A 21525-nucleotide genomic window follows, 5' to 3' on the forward strand; every position below is an offset into this window, starting at 1 on the left:
CCAGCTCACAGGACTGGACCGCAGCGGCGGAAAAGAAACTTTTCCTACCCCGCCTTCCACGCCGCGCTTTCTGGCTCTCCGCAACCCGGCCGGCAACTTAAGGCCGAGGAGGTCACGGACGACCCATCGTCGCTCCACCGCAGACACCGGCTTGAGGAGGATCGGCGTAGATCTTTCTCCTGCACGCGGACGCCGCCGCGTTGTTAGACGTCGTGATACTGAGATATGTGTTTATTGGTATCACTTGAAGGCTTTATTTTGCGTCGCCCGCATTCAAACCAACTCGATGGCTGGAAAAATAACCGGTTTCAAACGATGGGACAGAAAGAGACCGGATCTGCCGGACATCCGTGCCATGTCATCATGTTTCAGTAACTAGTTGTGATAAACAAAGTTTATCAACAAAAACAAAACCCCGACAGGCTGCTCTTCATCTCACCCGGGCTGAATTGAAAAAGCACTTTGGACCAGATTCGCTTCATCGAGAAGATCTGGGATATTAGTTGTTTATTTTCACTTATTATTCATGATATCGTGAGAGTGCAGAAGGGACGGTAGAGCGGGAGCTGGGACGCCGTGGAGGCGGCGTTCAACGGCGCTCGCCGGCTTCACTCTTGGCACAGCTTTTTCGTGTGGCAGCGAATGTCACGGCGTTACAACTTCCACTTTTCTCCCAGAGCGTACAAAGGTCACGACTAAATGTGGTTTATGCGCCGACGCAACGTAAAACCTTGGCTTCCGGCGTGGATCCGGGTAAAGGAGCTGGTTTACCTTCCCGTGCGATTTAACACGTACATAGAGGCGACGGCAAGCCGGCGCCACTCTGAAAAACATCGCTCGTTCAATTGCGATTATTCCTCTCGGTCATTTTGAAGCATCTGATTACTCTGATGACTGGTGGTTCGTGAAGCGGCTGACCAAAGTGACAGTCTACTCGCATCGCTTTCCGTACGTCCAGTCATGAGTCACCATCCCGCCTCTGACGTTCGCATAGTTTCGTACAAATCGCAAACGATCGCGGACTTTTCTCTCCACATTATAAGTAACTCCTCCGGAGACGTTGCGAGGACCTTCGCTCGAGGATGTTATTCCACATGCCGCAACATTTGGGAGACGGGTCTGTCTGCCGCGCACGTTTTCCAATGGCCTGTCGGCGGCCGCTTCGTGGAGGAGGCCACTGCTTACTGACGGCTTCTTTCTCTTTTTACTTACGCCCCCCCAACAACGACAGAAATATTTGAAGGCCGTCCATCACTCTGACAGCTACGATACCGAGGGCCGTCTAGCGCTAACAGGCGCCTGTGGTGAAGAACATGCCGGCGCCGTGAAGTTCTGCTGCGGGTGAAGCGAGCGCTTTCAGGGTTCGGAAATGAAACGGTGAAGTCTGGTCGGCGTCCTGTCACTTCCCTGGGAGTCGGCGCTTTAATTTCCCGTCTGCAGAAAAACAACGAGCTGCTACGTGTTCAGAACAAAACTGCACTAAGCTTTATATCTGAGAGCGAAAGGAAGGGGATGCCTCTCGCATCAGCAGCGTTCTAAACACCGGCCGGCGTCTTCTGTCTTCACTCTCCCACATGAATAACATGTGACAGAGTTGTTGTTCCAGGTTTCCATGGACGAGTTGTTTTCCAAAAGCTTTCATCTCAAAAATGTCATGTGAAGGTGGCGGCTACGAGTAGAAATTGATTTCCAGATCCGCTCCGCCAACACGAAGGCCTCAGACCTCCTCTGCTCTCGATCCGCCAAGTCACGCTGGCGTCGCTACGCCGGAGTCGCTACCAGGTACTGAGGACAGATCTTCAATTGTAATATTTCTCATTCATGGAGTCACGTGAAGCGTCCTGGCACAGGGAGAGTCGGATCCGGGCCGCCGTATAAAAATAGTGCTGTTGTCACGGCGCCTCTTCACACGGTCGCGGCGGCCACGCGCGCCAATGGAGGCCTTTGTTTTGTGACACACATTCCTGCAGTGAATGAATGCTTAATTAAACACAGCAGCGGTTACTGGGTATTGTGGCCGAGGACAGCGATGAACACTGACCACATTTTTTCAAAATGTAGACCGCCAAAGAGCCACCAAAACTTTGGTAATGATGTCATCCCGGCCTGCAGTCACAGCAGAATGTTCACCAGTATTAGAAAAATGACACGCGTGGCTTCGAGCGCAACCATTCGCCCGTCTCCGTAGGACACGGTATAGCGGTCGCAGCGGTCGCAGCGGTCGGACTGATCCTCCTCCCGGCCCGGCGGGGGGCTGCGGCGCAGACATGAACCCCTACCGAACCCCTACCTGCCCTCGCCAACCCAGGGTGACAAGAAAGGTCTCGCTTTCTCTTCCCTATTGTATCTTTTGGCTTTGAACGGGAAGCGAGGAAGACGATATTTTCCTTTTCACGTCAATCGGACGTCACCCCGAACATCTTCCCGACTATGAAACGCGACGGCCCGCCGATGTTCCGGAGTCACGTGTTAACATGATCTCTATTCTCAAGATATGAAAAGACGCCGATGAAGTTAGAAAATGTCTAAAATGTAAAAAACCTTGGAAATCAGTGTCTGGTAACCGTTCGATTTGTTCCTCACAGGCACTGATGTCAGAAGCACGTCGGCGTCAACGGAAGGCGGCTTCCTCTGCGGGGTGAGAAGTGGGCGAGAAGCCGTCATCACGACGCCCGAGCCCCACTTCTAGTGGCCGTCGGTAGCGGACGCGGCCGATGCTCCTCGGGACGCTGATTGGGACGCCACGGAGGTAAAAGAGGTCACCACATTGGCGGCGCTCGGCGCCTTCAAAAAGGCATCCGGACAAAGCTCGACTTCGGTTGGCCGTGAAATAATTGTCCCTTGGGTTTGGAGCCCGGCCTGGCCTCTGGAGGGATCCAGCGAGAAGGCCTTGTCACAACAGATCCAAGCGAAGGCCAGGAGGGTGAGCGGGCCTCCGCTGGCACGCCGTCTCTGCATGCCAACCGCTGACACGCCGCACATGTTGGACGTCCACATGAATCGAGGAGCCGCGCGGCGTCAGCTTAAAGGACATCTCGCAAGAGCGGGTGGGATGAAGTCAACTGACGGCAACAGATTTCGGGGCTTCGGTCAAAGTCGAAATCCGTGCTCCGTTCGGAGCCGCTACCGTGAAAATCTGTGTTAAATCGCACCGCGCCACTCGGGGCCAGAATTAGCTCCTCGCCGCACTCGGCACAGATGGCATCGGCGGCGCTCATTACGAATGCTTCAAATTTCCAGTCCGGGCTGCACGACCCCTTCCTTAATCCTAATTAGGAATGCAATTTCCACGCCGGCCTTTTTCAGGCACGATGAAAATAAATGTTTGTGCGGCTACGGCGCAGGATTACGGGTAGCATTATTGCACGATTCCCAGAGACCGCTGATTGTGACGCCATTTTAAATAGATCACTGGAGCAGGGGTTTATAAATGACTATTGCTACGACGACTGTGCACCGGCTTACATCCTCCCTGCGAATCAACAATGAAATGGTCAGATTAATACATGCGGGTAAATCCGTGGATAACATTCTGCTGCCTGTCCCTTCAAGCACACACACCCAAACCTCAGCTCGCCGCCTGTGACCCTACACACACACACACACACACACACACACACACACACACACACATCAGATTTTCAGAGGAGACCTGCACCTTTTCTCCTAAAGCACTACTTTCGGTGCCACAGATCAGAACCTGGAAAAAGTCCCATCAGCCGCGATCTGGCTAATTAACAGGGGTCGGTGGGGGGGGGGGGGGGGGGGTCGCTCTTTTGCCCAGCCAGCAGTTCTTTCACCTAATAACGCCCCATTTGGCCGGCACACTGACAGGGAGGCCGGGCAACCGAGGCGCTCTGACACGGCCCGCGGAGATCAGCGGTCATTGTTGAGGGCGCGGACGGCGAGCGTAGACAGCCGCGATGAGCTAAGGCTCGGCTGACAACCGAACAATAACGCGGCACGGCACAACAGAGACATGTTGACTTAGCGGCTCCAAAAGGTTTAATCTGCTTCGCTTCCTGCATGCTCCAAGGATGCCCGCTGCAGGCTGAAAAGAGCTGAATTGAAAGCGTGCTTTTTACAGCGCAGCCTTTAGGGACGCACCAACTTGATCTCTGCTGACTTTTATTTCCGTTTTCATGAGTTGTACATTCCTCCGTCACGGGCGGTTTCGGTGTCAGTAGTCACGTGATCCGCTCCTGACGGAGGCAAACCTTACTGGTCGTGAGCATCCGTGCCAAGCGGGGACGGTAGCGGCGCGTTCAACGCCCAAAAGTGACCAAAGGTCTTGGAACGGTGAGTCAGCGCACACGTGGTGTTAAGGAGCACATTGTGTGTGCGAAGGCAGCGGGGAGCTAATGAAGTCTTCATTACGCGACTTCCACGCAGTGTTTAACTCCCTGGTCAAGATGCTACCGGCTCCAAACCAGCAGGCCCGGACAAATACGTGTGTTTGAATCCTTTCAAATCCTTTCGCCTCCTACATCCCGCAAGAGAGTGGCCTTTGTTTCCGCTCTCCGACAGAAACGGCGTTGTGTGGCGGACAAAGCCCGGCAGCTACTGACACCCAATGTTTCTTTCGCATTTTCTTGAATGAAATATTTTCTCCGGGCTTTCGTGTGCGACTCGTCCGCCTGCCCGCATGCATTCTATCCTGGCTACCGTTTCCACCGGAGGCCTTGAAGGTAGTCTCTGCTTTACAAGCGACAAACGTCAGAAGTCATTCACAGAAGCGAGGACATAAAGGAAGAGAAGGGTTCATTTCATTTCCATGCGATCGCCCGTCACACGAGGTGCACAGCCGGCCCGGCTTTCTGGACGGACCTGTGAACGATGGAGCGCTTCGTGGGTGTGGAGACCCCGGGAGGGCAGAAGGTCCGGTGGTCGGGAGCGACGGGTCGTTGGTGAACTGAGGTTTGAGGGGGAGGCGGGGCTGAGAAAGGCGACCGCAAGTTGAGAAAGGGCACCATCGTTTAGGAAGAAAAACAACTTTCCCCTGTATGGATCACCGAACACGTGAACTGAAAAACACAAACTCCAGATAACCACAGATAACATGTCAGAGCCGGCGTGAGAATTGATCCTCGTCTCCAAAATCAACGTGCTCCGTTTCGATCGGGCGCCGCGTCTTCAAACACCGTCATTCGGAGCTTGGACGAGGATCGCGGTTAAAGGACACGTGTAACTCTTGCTTCACTTTTAGACAGCGTGTGTTCGGCTGTCCTCACTGAGGGGTCGCGTCCGCTGACCCCCAGCGCCATTTGCTGACTTCATGTTGGGCCTCCTTTTATTAGATTTCCTGAGGAAGGTCGCACGAGCGCGCCAACGGCATTCAGTCGGTTGGTTTCTAAATGTCCCCTAAAACACACGCTCTTCCCGCGATCGGCCCGTTGTCGCATTTTACGTCGAGAGACGACGATTACAAATGGTGTCAGAGCAGATCCGTGAGCGGTGGTAAATCTCACACGCTTACTATTCTGAAGAGACAGAGGACATTGTGTATCCCACCTGCCAATCAATGGCGAATGCGTAACGTACTGAGACATCAGAGTGTGTCATTTCTGAGCAGGAATTTGCAAACCAGCACCCCCCCCAGACAACAAATGTGCATCCAAAGGCAGATCAGGACCTAAATAGTTTGCCCGGGCTGAGCTGCGGGACAGAGAATGTTACTTCAACAACAGCTGGCCAGAGAAACCATCTGAGGCTCCTGTTGCTGTGACCCCCCCCCCCCCCCCCCCCCCGCTGGAGCTACACTTCCATCACCTGCTCAGACAGGAATCCTTGATGACTTTCTGTGGGAAACACCAGACAAATCCATCAGACCGCCAAACAGCCACTTCATACCATCCGTTCTGTTTACCAGGGAGCGGCGTGCGCAATGCCGGCCGGCGCACGGCGAGCGGGAAGCCAAGCTTCGGGCCGGTGGCCACCTTCCGAAGCAGTGGCGGGGTGAGGGCAGAGGGCAGCCGGCGACCCCAGGCACCCCTTGTCTCCCCTTTTGTCAAACATAGCGGCTCGGTGGCGCCGCCGACCGATTGATACCGAGGAACGAACCGTATTATGTCATCCGTGAGGAGCGAGGCGCCCGCGACCACCTCGCTGGAGCCTTCAACTCCAGCTGTCAACATTTTCCAGCGGGATCGAAGATCCTGAACTCATCAAAAAAATTGTCCGAAAAGTTTTAAATTCACACTTCCGTGCAGCCAAACATGCCACTTTCTAGGCAGAGTCTGACCTATGTCGGGCATTAGAGCGCAAATCGAATTTTTGCATATTTTCAGTCATCAAAAAGGTGAAGGGGCTTCACCGAGGCCGATCTGATCACGGGCTGCACCGGGTCACCGCACTCTCGCCATATTTAAGATTGGCTTTTCAAAGAGGAAGTGTTACAGCTGGCGGTGCAGATCGGCAGAACCTCCTGCCTCTCGTACGTCCCTGTAAGAAAGAAGGGCGATCGTGCCGTGAAAGTAAGTCTTTGAAAGAGAAGCTTCGGGTCCCAGTGAGAGGAGCGGCTGATCGGTCATTGGACAAAAAGCAGAGACAGAGGGTCCGGCTTCACGGGTCGTCCTCGGTGCTTCGGAGCTCCTTCCACGACAACCCGCCTTCCGAACCTGCTTCGGCCCTTATTGGCTCCCCTGTGACCGGGTCCTGCGCGAGATCGCCGCGGCACCGGGTCGGATCGGCCGGTCCGAGCCCCGGACCCGTCAGTCGGTGTATTTCTCCGAGACCTCGGCTCCCGAATTAACAGCCCACGCACACACATCTGTGCTGGATCTGCTGAGATCTCCAAACAAAGTGCTGTTGTCCATTACAGAGTATTTATAGCTGCGTGCACGCTCTATGCCAGGCGATTCATCCGCAGGCGGGAAGTAATGAAGTCAATTGAATGAATCGTGGTCACGGTGAGCAGCAAACATCCGTAGGTGGAAAGCACCGTCTGAGGGTCCGGCAGCGCGGAGCTCTCCGTACGTGAGAGACCCGATAACTTGTGAATGTCGAATGTCATAAAGCCGGCCTGGGTCTCCGTCGGAACGTCTCAACGGGAAACGTTCTGACGCGGACCTTTGACCGGGACGCCGGCACGTCGTGGCCGCCCTTGCCTCTCCGCGGGACTCGGCTTCACACTAAACAATGTTACCATGCCCGCCGTCGCCCAGAGGAAGCCGCCCGCGGACGTGAACGCTGATGATCTTGAGTGTTGATGATCTGAGATAAAACTGTGCAGTGGCTCAGTTCTGCATGAGCGAGCCTGTGCCGGGGGAGGGGAAGCGCGTGGGGGAGGGGATTCATTACACTGGCTGGACGGAGGCCCTTTAGAGACGCTCGTCAGCGCAGGGATACAGATTCCCTCTGAACGTGAGCCCAAAAGCTCGTGAAACCCGTGAAACAGAGGCCCGTTGTTCCGGTTCAAACCGGGTTCCACTCGGAGGCGGGGCCGCGGACGGCGGGGCGTCCGGACGCGGCCACACAAATAGCTCGCATCCACTCGGAAGCCCGGCGCCGCACGAACACGTCCCCGCACGACTAAATGGCTTTTGTTCTCGCGTTGCCGTCGTTGTTTTCTATTTTCTCGATAAATTATTTGTTGCCTTCTTGCTTCGTATCCTTAATATTTTAGGAAGCGCGTGTCTGCACTCTCCGTGACGACGAGATGCGGCCGGGCGTTTGGCCGCGAGCGAGGCGGGCGCAATCTTGTCAAGCAGCTGATAAAGGCTTAAAACGTCTCCGGTAGGCAACAACATGCTGCGGGGCGACACAGGCGCATCGCAACACAGCGCGTTACACCACTGGAATCTTCTGGACACTCAGAGTCTATTCGCTGGAGAGGAGGAGGGGTTTTCTATGTGCCATTTGGTTTGAGGCAGGATGACGCCACCATACCAGCGCACGTGGAACCGGCGGTTTACGGATAGCCTCAAAATCCGCTGTGTTTTCATGGACGGGGGACCGGAGATCGGAGAAACTGACTAATACAGGGAGACCAGGTGAATGAAATGGTCCGAAGGATTCTGCGGTCGTGCTCAACCTTTCCCCCCCACCACTGTTAACTGGGAGTGAGCCGTTCGCCGTTCGCCGTTTATTTCTGGACAAAATCCACGGGACCGTAACCGCGGTCACGCTTCAAAGCTCAGATGTATACAAGTAAACCTGCCGCGATTATTATCACTCTATCGCTAAGGAATTTCCGGGACAATTACACCTTGCCAACGAACATGGTATTTCTATTTCTGCGCGAGGAAGAGGCAGGGCAGATAAGGCATCCGCTCTCCGACAAGACGTGAGTTTTAACGTTAACAAACCCGCAATTAACTTCAATTAGTACCTTAACCGCACAAAACTCAGGAAATCCCAGCGCCCAGACGGGCGGCGGAACCCTCGGCGGCTCATCCTCGGTAAATAAGCCCCCGCCCGTTCTCTTTTCCTTCAACCGCTCAGGTCAGCGCGGACCCGGCGTCTGGGAATATGTTTGCTGAACATGCTTCCCGCCTGAGTTCTGCTCCACGTCGCTCCGGAGCCGCGGAAGGCCGAGTCTCTGAATGAGCCGCTACGACAATGACAAACGCCTGACACATCTCTGAGTCACAGTGAAATCCACCCAAATGACTCCTGTCCTTCCTCTTGTGTTTTTCCCCTCGCTTTCCATGCAGTGAAAGCCAAGCGGACCTACAAGTGAAGGCCCCCCCCCCCCCCAGCGGGGGCTCAGACACAGGCCGGCCACCGCCGAGCAAACGCGTCACCTATGCCTGGCATCCTGACAAATATCCGAGGCACGCACTTACGCAAAGTATGCCCTCGCGCATGTGTGTGTGTGTGTGTGTGTGTGTGTGTGTGTGCACGCATGTGTGTCCGCGTGTGCGCGTGTGTGTGTGTGTTGCCTCTGAACTTCTGCTTCCGATGTGATTCGCAGCGGTAAAAAGCCATCAGAGTAATGGTGATATTTTCTGACGGACTCGGTGAAAAGCCATTAATGCTCCAGGATATCAACCATTTCATTTCTCTTGGAAGTATTTATTACTGTTCCATGCAATAACACTTTTTTCACAGAGCCAACGAGGTGGTCGTACAGAAGACGAGCACTCAGCGGATCACAATTCTCTCTGAAGGCCAGTCCCGTTGTGATCGATGGCATTTGGATTATCCCCTTCCTAGATGGATGTTACTAACCTCTAAAACACTAATAACACATCGCTTCCGGTTCAATCTCCACTAATTCACCCTTCCAGTGACAGATGGCCTCTGCGACTGTTAGCGCCACGCTTAAGGAGCCGGAGTGTTTGTCGGCTTATCGTGACAGACGATAGACGGGGAGACAATGGCCCTTAATTATTCAACTCCATCGGCCTCGACTCCGAGGGGTTTTCTTTTCAAAATCCACCGAGAGTATGTGTTTTCACGTCAGAATCACTTGACTAAAAGCATTAAAACCAACAACATCAAAACGGCGGCGGCTTCAAAATCACGACCGTCCAGTCCTTCGTGTACGTGTTTGATCCATCGGCATCGGACGATGTTTTTCACGTCTGCCGACGTCCGTTCATCCGTGAGCGTTCCTGTTCTCGCGATGTAAAAGGGAAAACCTCCCGCTGTCACCCTTCTATTGTCAAGCCACATTTGGTAAATGCCATTTAGCGAGAAATAGTCAGAGAGGTATTAAACCTCCCAGGGGACTAAAAAGGTTGCAACAAACTAATTTGAACCAAAGCCTAATTGGCGGCTTATTTCTGCCGGCAGTCAGCAGAGCGCTTCGCTTTCGGAGCCGAGCCGAACTCCAGGCGGCGATACCAATGACACAATGGGATGCCGACCTTTGACCTCAGTTTAGCTGCACGGAGGACCGCGCGGGAGCGACGCGAACGTTTTAACCGCTGTCACTAACACGCCCGGACGAGCGTGAAATGAATCGTTGCTAACACCTCACGTGGACGAGCACCCGGTTTTCCGATCTGAGTCTGCAGCCCCGCTGGCCGCCGACTGTCCGGCCCGGTGGAATCCACGGTCAAAGCCGTTACCTCCCGCTACCGGGGAGCACGGCCGGTAAATTCAGCGGCAACAGCGTACTCGGACGCCGCGGCTATCGTAAAAAAAAACTGTCGGGTATAATTCCGCAAAAGATCGATTTCATTGGCGAGGGTGACGATTAGAAATAATGTCTGCCGATGAGGAAGCGAGTGGACGACGCCCGTCCGCTCGAGCCGAAAGCGTTACGTGGCGAAGCCGGCCGACGGCGCTCAGCGCTGAAAAATGGCCAGAATCACACGATCGCCATCACAAACACGGAGGACTTCACTGCGGCCACAAAGACGGCGGATGGCTTCCGCTCAGCTCCGAGGCGCGCTCCCAGAGGACGCGATGCTCGGCATCTCTGGGAGCTTCAAACGGCTATCCGAGGTCTCGTCTCCAAGGTAACACACTCGTCGTGTGTGTGTGATCCTCCACACCTCCTCCGACATCTTTTCCTCGTTGCCTACGGGTCACCGGATGATTTGAATTCCACTACTCCCGCTCTTTAATACGATCCAGATACCGAAATCCTCTTCATATTTCATTCGGAAACTTGTGCAATCACATTTCCTCTTTCTTCAAAATGTATTTAATGTCACTTTTCATCCAGAGCTCTCCCTGCTTTGACATTCCATTACCGAAGCCCACCAAGCCTGGGAAACTTAAAAGCCTGTTTCGCGTCTCCGACACTTCCGGAAGCGTCAGCCGGGCTTTTAGCCCGATGCCGTCTACCTTTCCAGCCTTTTTGAATATTTCAGTTTGAGATGAGGGTCACCCGCCTCTGCTTCTGGCCATTTTTAGCCTTTGAGAAACCCCAGTATCGCCACGCGAGGCATAATATTATGAGCGGGGACGGGCCAAGAGTGCGCTTCTATTGTTCTGACCGCCAGATCATCCCAAAAGTCCCAAACGCGACATCGTCCGGGATATTGTCGGGCGGAGGTCTGCGCTCGTGTCCGTTCCTTCCTCCTCCAGGCGGACCGCATGACCTGGGACGCGGCGCTCAAACACCCGAGGTCGTCAGACGTCGCGCTTCCGTCGCAGGCCGGTAAACGAGCGCGGAGCGATTATCCGATGATGACTCTCGGCGGGAGCTCGGCCCGGAGCGACAGGGGCTCGGCCTGCTGCCGATCATTGTCGGAGCCACGTCATGAAAGGAGCCTCTAATTATTTCACCAAGCCGACGGCGTCCCGATGTTGGATCGATGCCGGTCTCTTTTGACCTCTCGACAAACTGTGCCAGTATCCGGCGAACACACGGCCGGCGGAACTGCTCCGACGCTTCCTCCCTCCGGGGACCGCCTGACCCGAGATAAAGAGCGTCCAACAGGAAGCGGCGCTCGACCCGCTCACGCCGATCCTGTTGATCGAGCGACCCGCCGTAAAACCTCGTTCGTTTGCTATTCAGGAAAGAAGGATCATTTCCTCGTGTTTCGACGGCGATCAGCCCGTCTGCTCGTGGACAAACGGGCCGCGTGCCGAAGGCCCGAGTCTTTTCCGGTCTGCCGGGAATCTATTCAAAAGGTGTTTTCGTCTGCCTCGAGCGTCTGAAGCTGCATTTTGAGAACATTCTTTGAAGGATTCTTATTGACATTTGGGGAAAAAAAACGGGCACGTCGGTGGAAGGTGTCGGGGGACAGCATGTCCAGACCCGGCTGGCAATAATTCGGACAGGTACCATTTATAAACCTGTCGAGGAGAGTAAAAATGGCCGACGCATTCATGACGGGCGGAGCAAATAAGCCGAGCTGGGTTCCAGGGACGAACATGAATCGTGCTGCGGCTCCGCCTCCTGACCGCCATCCGTCAGTCACACAACCGGCCCGTCACTGATCGGGTGTCCCTCGGTCGCATCGTCCCGCGACTCGGTCGCCGTCTGCATCCGGACCCGTCACTCGCCGGTGAAAAACACCGAGGTCTTGTGAACGGACGCTTGTCCTTGCCGCCGGCGCCGCCCACCGCTGTGCGCTGGGAAGGAAACGCCGCAAAACAGCAAAAGAGAAGGTCGGGCCGCTCAATCCGGTGTCAAGTTAAGACGCGTTCCCTCCCTGGACACGCGTTGTCTGTTTTGTGAACGGCCTCATCGGCTTCCTGCACGCCGCCCCCCTTCTCTGCACCCGCTTTCGCCAAGTCATCAACAGGGGTCCATTTTCTCTCTCAGGAAAACAGGTGGTTGCGATTGTTCGTCGAAGCATTGTGGGGGTTTCCGCCTCCATATGTTTTCCTTTTGGAATGCCGCATTTGCCGGCACGCGCGGTCAGGTTTGGGAGGGACGCAGCAGATATTTCTGGTTACGCCTGCGACGCTACTCGGAACGCCTCCGCCCACCACCATCAGCTGTTTGGGTCATTCCACAGCGAGAGCCATGTGCTGCTTTGACAATCCCGCGGAGGGACTGTCGTTGCACATCATCACAAGACTGACGTCGGGCGGCGATTCAAAAGAATGCCGATGAAAAGGCGTTACTTTGTACGAGCGACGACGCGGCCATCGTTTGCCAAATCTTCAGAAAAGTAAAGGAACTCCCTTTGTGCGTTTTATCGGACAAAACAAAACGTGCCACCGGCGTTTTGTGGCCGGCGCCTCTCATTAAGGGGGTTTCCGATGAGAACGGTTCCTGGTTGACCGACAAATGGCCGCCCGTGTTTTGCTGTCCACGCAGTAAAATGTCAGATGTGACTTGCCCTCGGGGGCCTTGCATGCCATTCAACGTGCGCTCCAAACATTTGCTCGCGAGCTTCGGGCGAGTCGGGAAACATCTGACGATCTGCGGCTCCTCGGGAGCCTCTATTAGCGGCGATGTCCGGGCCCGCGGCCCGAGCGTCGAGGCGTCCCGCGCCCCTCCATGCGGAAACGCATTGAGAGACAAATGTTTGAAAAGTGTTTCGATGGCACGAGCTAAGCGCCCCTATTTGTTTTGCGGGTTTGTAGGTGTGCTGAGCCCTTTGCATAAAGCAGTGATTTATCAGCGGGGAACAAGCATCGAGCGGGCAGCTTTCTCCCTTATCTTATCCCGTCAGATAAAGAGAGGGCTCCGATTGGATTAGGGCTGACAGGCACGGGTGAAAACAATGATAATGCCGGGTCATAAAAATGTCAATCGTCCGACAAGATAAATCAATTTCAACACTTGTCCGGCTGCGAGAGCTGATAAATGTAGTCGGAAACATCATTTGCATGATCCGAGTTCCTCTGCGGCTCCGACAGCAGCGATCACCTCCTCCCGGGCCGGCGGTTAGAGGAACTCTACGACGACGTCTGAAATGCGCCGATCTCCGCAGGCCTTTCCGAGAAGTTTCACGGCCGCGATCGCAGAGTTTAGATTAGCTCACGACTAATCCACTTTGAGCGTCTTCCAAGCGCCACATATCTTGGCCGTGCTGTTTGGCAGGAGGGCTCTGGCGTGAAGCCCCTTCAGAGTATTCAGCGTTTTCCTTCTCTTTGGGAGATTTGGAGAAAAATGGCGCAGGTGAAGCCAACGGTGGAAAACGTTAGATCGTAAAGTCCGCCGTAAGCGTGCGCTCTTAAAAGAACAACGGCCCGCCGGCGTGTTCTGCTCCGCTGACGGACGGCCGGGCTGATATTTGCGGCCGCGTTCGGTCGGCCCGGTTTAGCCTTCGCTCGGAACGGCCGGGGTCGTGTGGCCATTAAGATGATGGCCGTCCAAAGAATGTCGTGAAGCGAACATACGGAGCACGTCGCAGGCACCAAAATAACGCGGCGACTGCGTGACCGACAGGAAAAGACGCCCGGCCGAGGACACGCTCTCCTTCCCAATGTCTTTTCCAAGCGCGCGCTGCCGCCGCCGCGCTGTTTGAGAAACCATACAAGCGCCCTAATTAAAGTCACTGCCTGTTAGTGATCAAGGCAAATCAGAAGTAATTAGTAATTCCTAACGTGGCCGGTGGCCAGCTCCATTCTGGATACATTCGTCCTGTTTCTAACCACGGCGGCGACGCTGGCCCGGAGCCAGGCCGCCACATGGCCGGAGCCCCAACGGGCCAAGACAAAAGAAATTCCTAAATCTTCACCGGCTCACTGCCCCCTCTGAAAATGCCAATCGTGCTGCTTTCCTTCCCCGATTGACTGCGGGAAATGCCGGTAAGAGTGGCGACTTGGACACACACACACACACACACACACACATACACATATATATATATAGATAGACAGATAGATGTATTGTCATTGAAAAACAAGAAATAAAAGCACAGCCTTGAGATCTATCGGCGCCCAGAGAAGAGTAATGGATTTTAAACAAGCTCAACCGCTATCCCTAATTAAAGCGAAGCGGAAAAAGCCATTTCGCACACGTGAGAGATCACAAGAGGTTCTCGTGTCTGCACTTCTCTTTCGTCCCTCCGTCCGTCCGTCCGTCCCCCGGCGTTTGCTGAATCTCCATCGGAGGCCGAGCCGGAGGGGAAACAACAACACAGCGTGTCCTGGTGAAACGACCGCGGCACGTTCATGCCAGCTGAGAGGACGCAAACATTAGGAAGAGCGTTTCCGATATTTTCTTGGAGCTACTCGCCATTTAAATAAAACGTCTGAGCAATTTCAAGAAGGAGGCCGCGGGCGACCCCCCCATCACACCGAAAGCCAGTCCAAAACTATACATTTGGAGGAAACTAAAAATGAGGGCCGGATATTAATGTGGTGACCAAAGTCCCGGCTGGAGGCCAGAAGGTCCATCTTGGCTCGGACGGCCTGGTCCGGGTCTGTCCGGCCCGGTCCGGCTTGATCCGGCCCGCCGCGGCCAGACCTGGAGGCCACCGGCAACAAGTGCCATGTGTGCCCGCCCGGGGCGCCGCGGACGTGCACGCTTCCGCCGAGGAGTGACTGCGCGTCCCAGCCGCCTCGCTGGCCGGCGGAAGGAGCCTGGCGGGGAAGCGGCACGGCGTCCACGCCGCGCTCTTACAGGTGTGCGCGCACCGCTTCCGTCGTCCGGTCCGCTCGGATGAACGGAGCGGGTCGCGCCGCGGGGGGGCGGAGGAAGGCGGGACGGCCGCCCGAAAACCGTTATCCCGCATCCCCGCGGGGCGGCCCCCGACGCGGGGTCCCGTCCGCGGACACAAAGTCGCCGCGTGGAAAACTCGGGGCCCGAACTTTTCGCGGCGCTTCCCGGGCGGAGGGTCCGGAGCCGCCGCGGCTCCGTGCTAAGCTAACGCGCCGCGGCGCCGCTCAAAGTTGGGACGCCGCGATGCCAAACGAGCGCCGGGTCCGGGAGGAGCGTCCCCGGACCCGGGCCCGGCACCGACGCGCTCCGCCGGCCTTTCCCGCGGATAACCGCGCCGGAAATGGCCGCTTTGCTCGTCGTTTTCTCACGGAAACCGCGCGGCGGCGCGTCGGTGCCCGCGGAGCGCCGGAGCCGCTCCGGCTGCCGCTCCGACGCTCCGCCGGAGTTGCGTCCACACGGAGCCACTTTCCGCTCCGCCGCCGCCGCCAGCGTTCAGCCTCAAAGGCCGCCGAAACAGCGCCAAAGTGCGCCGCGGGAACCGTGCGGGCTCCGGGGGACGCGGGGAGCCGCGGAGGAGCGGCGGCGGGACTTACAGTGAGTTGAGAGCAGAGTCAGGAGACAAGCCAGGCGGGTCTTCGCCATCTTGAGTCGAGGCTGAGCGGAGCTCCGTGTGAGCGGGAACATGCGCACAGCGGCCGCAGGCTGCGGGAGCGGTGCGGGAGGGGCGGGGGGACGGACCGAGGGGGCTGGCGGACCGACCGACCGACCGACCGACAGACCGACGGACGGGTTTCCATGGACACCCAAAGCATCGCTCGCCCTGACGGCAATCTAAGGCCACATGCAGGAGGCTTTTAGCCCCGTGTCTCCTACCGGAGCTGGACAGCGGCGGAAGACCTCCCGATCCTCCTGATCCTCCTGATCCTCCAACAGGAGTCCCAAAGACCAGGAGCCTTCTGGCCCCGGAGGGCCTCCTCGATGCACTGCTGCGGTTAATGGAGGACGCCGTGCAGGCCGGTCACGGCCGCGCCGTCGCTGGAAAAATGCCACGACGGCGTCGTCGTCCGTGGGAGGGAATTACGATGTCCGTTTGTGATCGCCGCCGTTGAGAGGCGTCGGGCGCGGCGTCCGTGTCGCCCCGGGCCCCGCTCTCCTTAACCACAGCCGACAGCCTTATAAAGTTGTGTTTTTGTCTCGGAGGATGGGGTCCCCTCACTTACCTGCCTGACTAACACGCGCTTCTTCCCCATCGCGCCCGGCGACGCTCTGCGGCGACAGCCGAGGCCGGCGACCACGCGGCCGCCTCGGACCGGTCGGCGACACCAAAGCGCCGGCTGCCGCAAAGCGCAGACGTACGCGCCTCAGGTCCGCGTCCGTGCCGGATTATTTCCCGCTGCATCCAAGACGCTCGCAGCACTCGCCGCATACTTCGATACTGGGCTAATTATGTCTAAATATAGACGTACATCTAATTATGCTAGCATGCGTATGAAGCGCATTACATAAGCCCTGCAAATCTGTTATTCAAGCGAGATTGTAAAACGAATCAGGTAAAGTTATTTTAAACACACGGCGCCCCGAGGCCCGGCGCTCCAGGTTCGTATCGCAAATTTGAAACATCGCTCCGACGATCCCCGACCTCATGAACGAGTTACACCGCCACAAATTGAAATGGGAATCAAACCACGATTCCTGTGGTCCGTCGTCCATCGTGGTGTAGAGTTGATCCGATCCACACGCGGTAACATTTCCAGCCGGTATTACAGGCAAAACGCAGGCGTGTCGGCGGTACTGCAGTTTTGGTGTGTTGTAGTGATGCGGAACATGGAGCCCCTAAAATGGTCTTCCTTTGGGTGAAACAGCATTTACTTCTCAGAGTACAACTCGCTGACCAAAACAATAGAAAATGCTTCTTTAGCAGTTGGAAGGATAAAGCAGGATTTAGCCGCAGTTGTTCCGCCGTCCCGGCATGCAGTTTACATTTAATTTTTAATTATTTATTAAAGAGGTTAATCCTATCATTTTCGACCGGGTCTGGGACTAAATCCGCAACAAAATGCATCTTTACGGCTCGTGCCGCCACAGTCTTACTTCACGTCGTCCACGTTGCGTAGAGAGCGCGGGCACGCAAATCCTTACGTTCGTCACGTACGACCTACATACTTTATTCCGCGCTTCTTCGACTTCAGAGAAATATAGTTTCCAAGGTGGGCGAGTGATTTTGATGCGACAGCAATTGCACGGGCTAGAAAATCTTGCAAATAATACACGAAGACCCAGCGGGTCATGCTTGGCTGGACGGCAGGACCGCGTCCAGGCGGTCCGGCGGCCTCGAACGCCGATCCTGCCTTGACGGCTGGAATTCAACACGGGATGTCCTCGCCGAAACCTCCACCGCGCTACGTTTCAACCGTATTTATGCCGGATCCTGTGAACGCGGCGATTCTTTCCCGGTAGAACAGTGCCGCTCTTCATGTGTTTAGGAAACCTAATGGAAAAGAACCGCTTGTGATCATCATGGAAGTGATTTTTCTTTTTTCTTTCCTTTTTGTCTTGTTATGGCAAATAGAATTAGACCAAAGGGCTTTCATGTACTCTGCTGCCAACACCCACAGGGGGGGTGGGGTGGGGGCTGGGGGGAGTTATGTAAAACTGAAAGAGCTCGACTGTTTGTGTGTAAAGTGATTATGAAGGATTTCCAAGCAGATTCAGTCGGAACGTGATTATTCTTTGTTCAGCCTAAATCCATTATAGCTTCTTCCCGTCGTCGCCGATGCGCCGTTTCCGGCCGGCACAATCACTTGTGAGCGAGCTCACCTGTGTGCCAGTTTAATTGTGTTGCGCTCGTGAATATTCCCGTCATTACGGTCACCGGGCACGACGCGGGCCTTCGTCACGATGACGATTTATTCGTAAAGTTACTCCGAAATGATTGTGAGGCGCAAGGAGTCGCGGCACAAAGAAAGGTTCTTGTGGATTCTTGTGCTTTAATTTACTTCATTTAATGAGATGAACGAGGTAATGACAGAACAGAACGCAACAAAGAAAAATACTCTGCGCCCGATGCGGGGATTAGCTTACAGATGAGCATCGCGAGGCGGGTCTGCCCGTCCTCATGATACGTCATCGGTGGCTGTAGACGTCCACCGGCCAGATGGCAACACGTAATGGCGTCTGTCCGGCCCCCGAGGCCTCGCCTCAGCGTTTTACCGCTATCATGCCAAGTTAATCCTTCACTATGAACGCAGCGCGGCCGCACCTTCGCCGTGACAAAATGATCCGCAGTGCCATGAACAAATTCGACGCCTCGACGAATCTGGAGGCCCGAAACACGAACGAGGCGGGTCCGAGTCCCGAGTCTCGTCCGGGGCTCGTCGAACCCCCGAAGAACTCGTGCCTGTCGCACCAGAGGCCGCCGATCACCGAAGCGTCGCATTATGAAAGCAAACGTTCGGCAGTCACGGGAAACGTCTTTCCTCCCTCCATGCGGCCCGCGAGACATCCCGCAGAGCGCCATTCGGCTTTTGAGTTGTATCATTAATAGCTAGATGATGAAACCCGGTTTGCTTTTCGTATATGGGAGTTCAATAAGGGGCCGATACATGGAAGCGTATGGGGGACCTGACGGGTTGCAGGAGTCTTGTGGGTTCAAGACAGTTTTATCTTCATAACGCTTTCATAGCGTAAACTTCGAATAAGTCTAGAGACTCTGAGAGACGCCCTCATGTTCAAGTTTTGAAATAAATCCCTTTTCCTTCCATTGGTCCCCATAATGTGGTGTTTTTTATGCTGCATTTGTGTGTGCCGGGAGGAGGTGAAGGACGCGGGAGCGCTACAAACTTTCCCTTGTTGACAAGCTGACATCCTCAGCCACTTCACACCCGGCTTGACAGGCTGCGCCGAGGAACGGGGCTCCCGAGTGTTCCAAAGCGCTTTCTACCCGACTATTTGTGTTGCTTTTCATGTGCGGACCCGGGGTTCACTCCGGGCGACGTCTGAAAAGGTCTATATAAACCACGGCGTACGGCCAAGTCTTTGCACTTCAGAGCCGCAGGAAGCTGTCCAGGTTTTCAGCATTTTATATAACCAAGCCCGAGCAGCGGCGATTTGCAGCCGCGACCTTTTGCACACACATTTTAAGGTGTGAGCATCCTAACCTTCTGACCAGGCTTTAAATATTTCTTTTACAATTGTCTCCTTTTCACAGCGACAGGTAAAACAATCACGGACTGACGCTCGAGTTATTCCGGTTGCGGCTCTGTGCGATCACGTGATCTTCCCAGACACAAAGGTTTGGAGGGAACCCGTCGTACTTCTCCAAATAGTGAAATATTTGGTGTTTCCATTCCTCTTTAGGATAATACCGGATCATCTCTCATAGGCAAAGTAGAGATGGTTGCCGGTGTCCAACTCCCATTTCTGACCAAAGAGGTTTTTTTTTTTTCCGTTTGGGTCTTTCTCCTTCTCCGTGCGCCGTCTGTACCGTCGTGTCATTTTCCTCCCGCCGTCGTCCCGTCAACGACTCCTCCGTTTGTGACGTTTCCCCCGAAGCCCTCCTCGGTGTTTTCCCGTTTCTCTCTTGTTGTTTCCTGTTTTCTTCAGTCATCCTGCTCCCCCTGTGGCCCGGCTTGTTTTACATGCCTCCTGTTCATTAGTTCAGCTTGTATTTCATTTCCGTTTAGTCTCTTTTTGTCAGATCCTGTGTTTACTTTGTGCATGCTCTTCCGTTCTCACAGATGCCTGTGGTTCATCCATTTGCTTCCAAATGCTGATCGTCAGCTTTTCGTGCTTTGGCCCCGTCTGCTTTCCTGTCGATGCAAAACGTCACTTCTTCAGCATCTGCCTGCGAGCCGTTGTGTGCAGATTCGGGTCCTCATCCCGTTTCCCGAGTCGGCCCCGACAGAAGGATCTGACGAGTCGCGGACCAAACGGACACATGATCCCTGATGGACGGACGGACGGACGGACGGATGGATTCCCGGAGGTCACCTGTTACGCCGCCCTCAAATGTCCTACCCACCTGGACTCTGCGGACCCAGGAAGGAGGCCAACCCTGATGGCACCGCTTGTCAGAATAACACACTCCGGTCCTTGGCTTTGGAAGTCATCCTGTGTCCAAAGGTAGCTTCGTCCCTTGAACTTTCTACCCTTCCAGCACGCCATAAACCTGAGTCTCGACCGGCCGGTCCAGAGGCAAAGCCGAACAGTGAGGTGCAACCTCGGGCGGTCGAGGTCCGAGCTGTTTGCTGTGGACCATCGTCTCGACGTGTTGATTCCAAACCGTCTGAGCCGCAGCCTTCGCCGCTGTCGCTGCAACCTGAGGTGAGTCCACGTCTCTGGCTCCACTTCCTGCGGATGAAAACCGCGGCCACGGCGAGCATCTCCGGCAGTTGTTTCAGCGACCCTAGTTCTTTCAATTAACTGACGCGATCTCCAATTCCGTCAGAGTCCGCAAAGGCGCCTCCATTTTTTCCTCGCCACCCGCCAGCAGCGGGTCTTCCGCCTACGTGCCACCCGGCTTCATGCAGCCGGCCTGAGGCCCGAGGACCTGAGGACCTGAGGACCCCAGTCTGCACGGCTTCCACTGGCCAGGCTACCTGCCCACGAGCCGCCGGCCGCCTGGACCTGCTTCAAGTACTGCTTCCAGTATCGTTGTGGTCTTCCGGCCGTCCACGCGTGTTGTGTTTGGGTCTTCATCCTCACACCTTTTCCTCAGAGCGAGGCAACTTGCTACGGAAGCCATCAACAGCTCGCCAAATATATGTTAGGATATATATACAGAATATATATGTATATACGCGTATGTATACACATACATATATCTAGGAGACATTTGAGACCCAGAAGGGTGAGCTAAGGTAGGATGACATTGTTCTGACTTCCTTTGAGGCCCGTGAATATCTGTGCAAAAACAAAGTGCATCCAGTGGTTTCCAGTTCAGTATTCAAAGTGCGAGCCATGTGGTCTGGCTCTGGAGTGACTCCCACTAGCCTCAATTATGAAAAATATTTACACAAGAGCCATGAATCACTGTTTGCTGCTGAGACTGAGGCTGCTAACAAAAAGAAATAAATCAAGTGAATGCAGTCCTGCATTTTATGTCAGAAAAAGGCCGATGGATTCCACGAGTTGACGTCTCGCTCATGTTGTCCTGAAAACCAGTCTTTCGCCTCCCGGTGGTTTCTGCGGCGTGACTGCAGTGAATATAAAGTTGACATAACTATAAGACATAACTTTACGAGACCATTTTGACCGCGAATACAGAGAATTACGTAATCTAAACAGTACGCCGCAAAACAACACGTTTCTACATTTTTGTAAGAAAACAAGAAACAAAGTATGTTAGAAGTTTCTGAAGGACTCAGAAGGAGAGTCTTGTTGGGAGCCGGTACACTTTGAGACATCTACCCAGGAAGTGTAACCACGTTGTTCTTCTCACAGTTCACTTATTTCAATAGAACAATGATTTTCAGCTGCTGAGAGGATACGCGGATACAACACAGCTAAATTATGCACCGGATGCACCAGGCTTTCTAGTGTGATGTGGATGGGAAGGACTA

The 21525-nt window shown here is 54.8% G+C and overlaps 1 protein-coding gene across 1 annotated transcript in view; it reads right to left on the bottom strand.

Annotated features, from left to right (window-relative positions):
* jam3b (junctional adhesion molecule 3b) overlaps positions 1 to 15647 on the bottom strand; it is a 31036-nt gene extending 15389 nt beyond the window's left edge. The window contains exon 1 of the mRNA XM_086160959.1: positions 15559 to 15647. Within this exon, the coding sequence (XP_086017085.1) occupies positions 15559 to 15607 (49 nt within the window). The 5' untranslated portion in view covers positions 15608 to 15647. The remainder of the gene's footprint in view (positions 1 to 15558) is intronic.
* Between the last annotated feature and the right edge of the window lie 5878 nt (positions 15648 to 21525).

Source organism: Fistularia commersonii, chromosome 15, assembly GCF_037954325.1.
Source record: "Fistularia commersonii isolate RoL2024-O1a breed Wild chromosome 15, RoL_Fcom_v1.0, whole genome shotgun sequence".
In the NCBI taxonomy this organism is placed as follows: domain Eukaryota; kingdom Metazoa; phylum Chordata; class Actinopteri; order Syngnathiformes; family Fistulariidae; genus Fistularia; species Fistularia commersonii.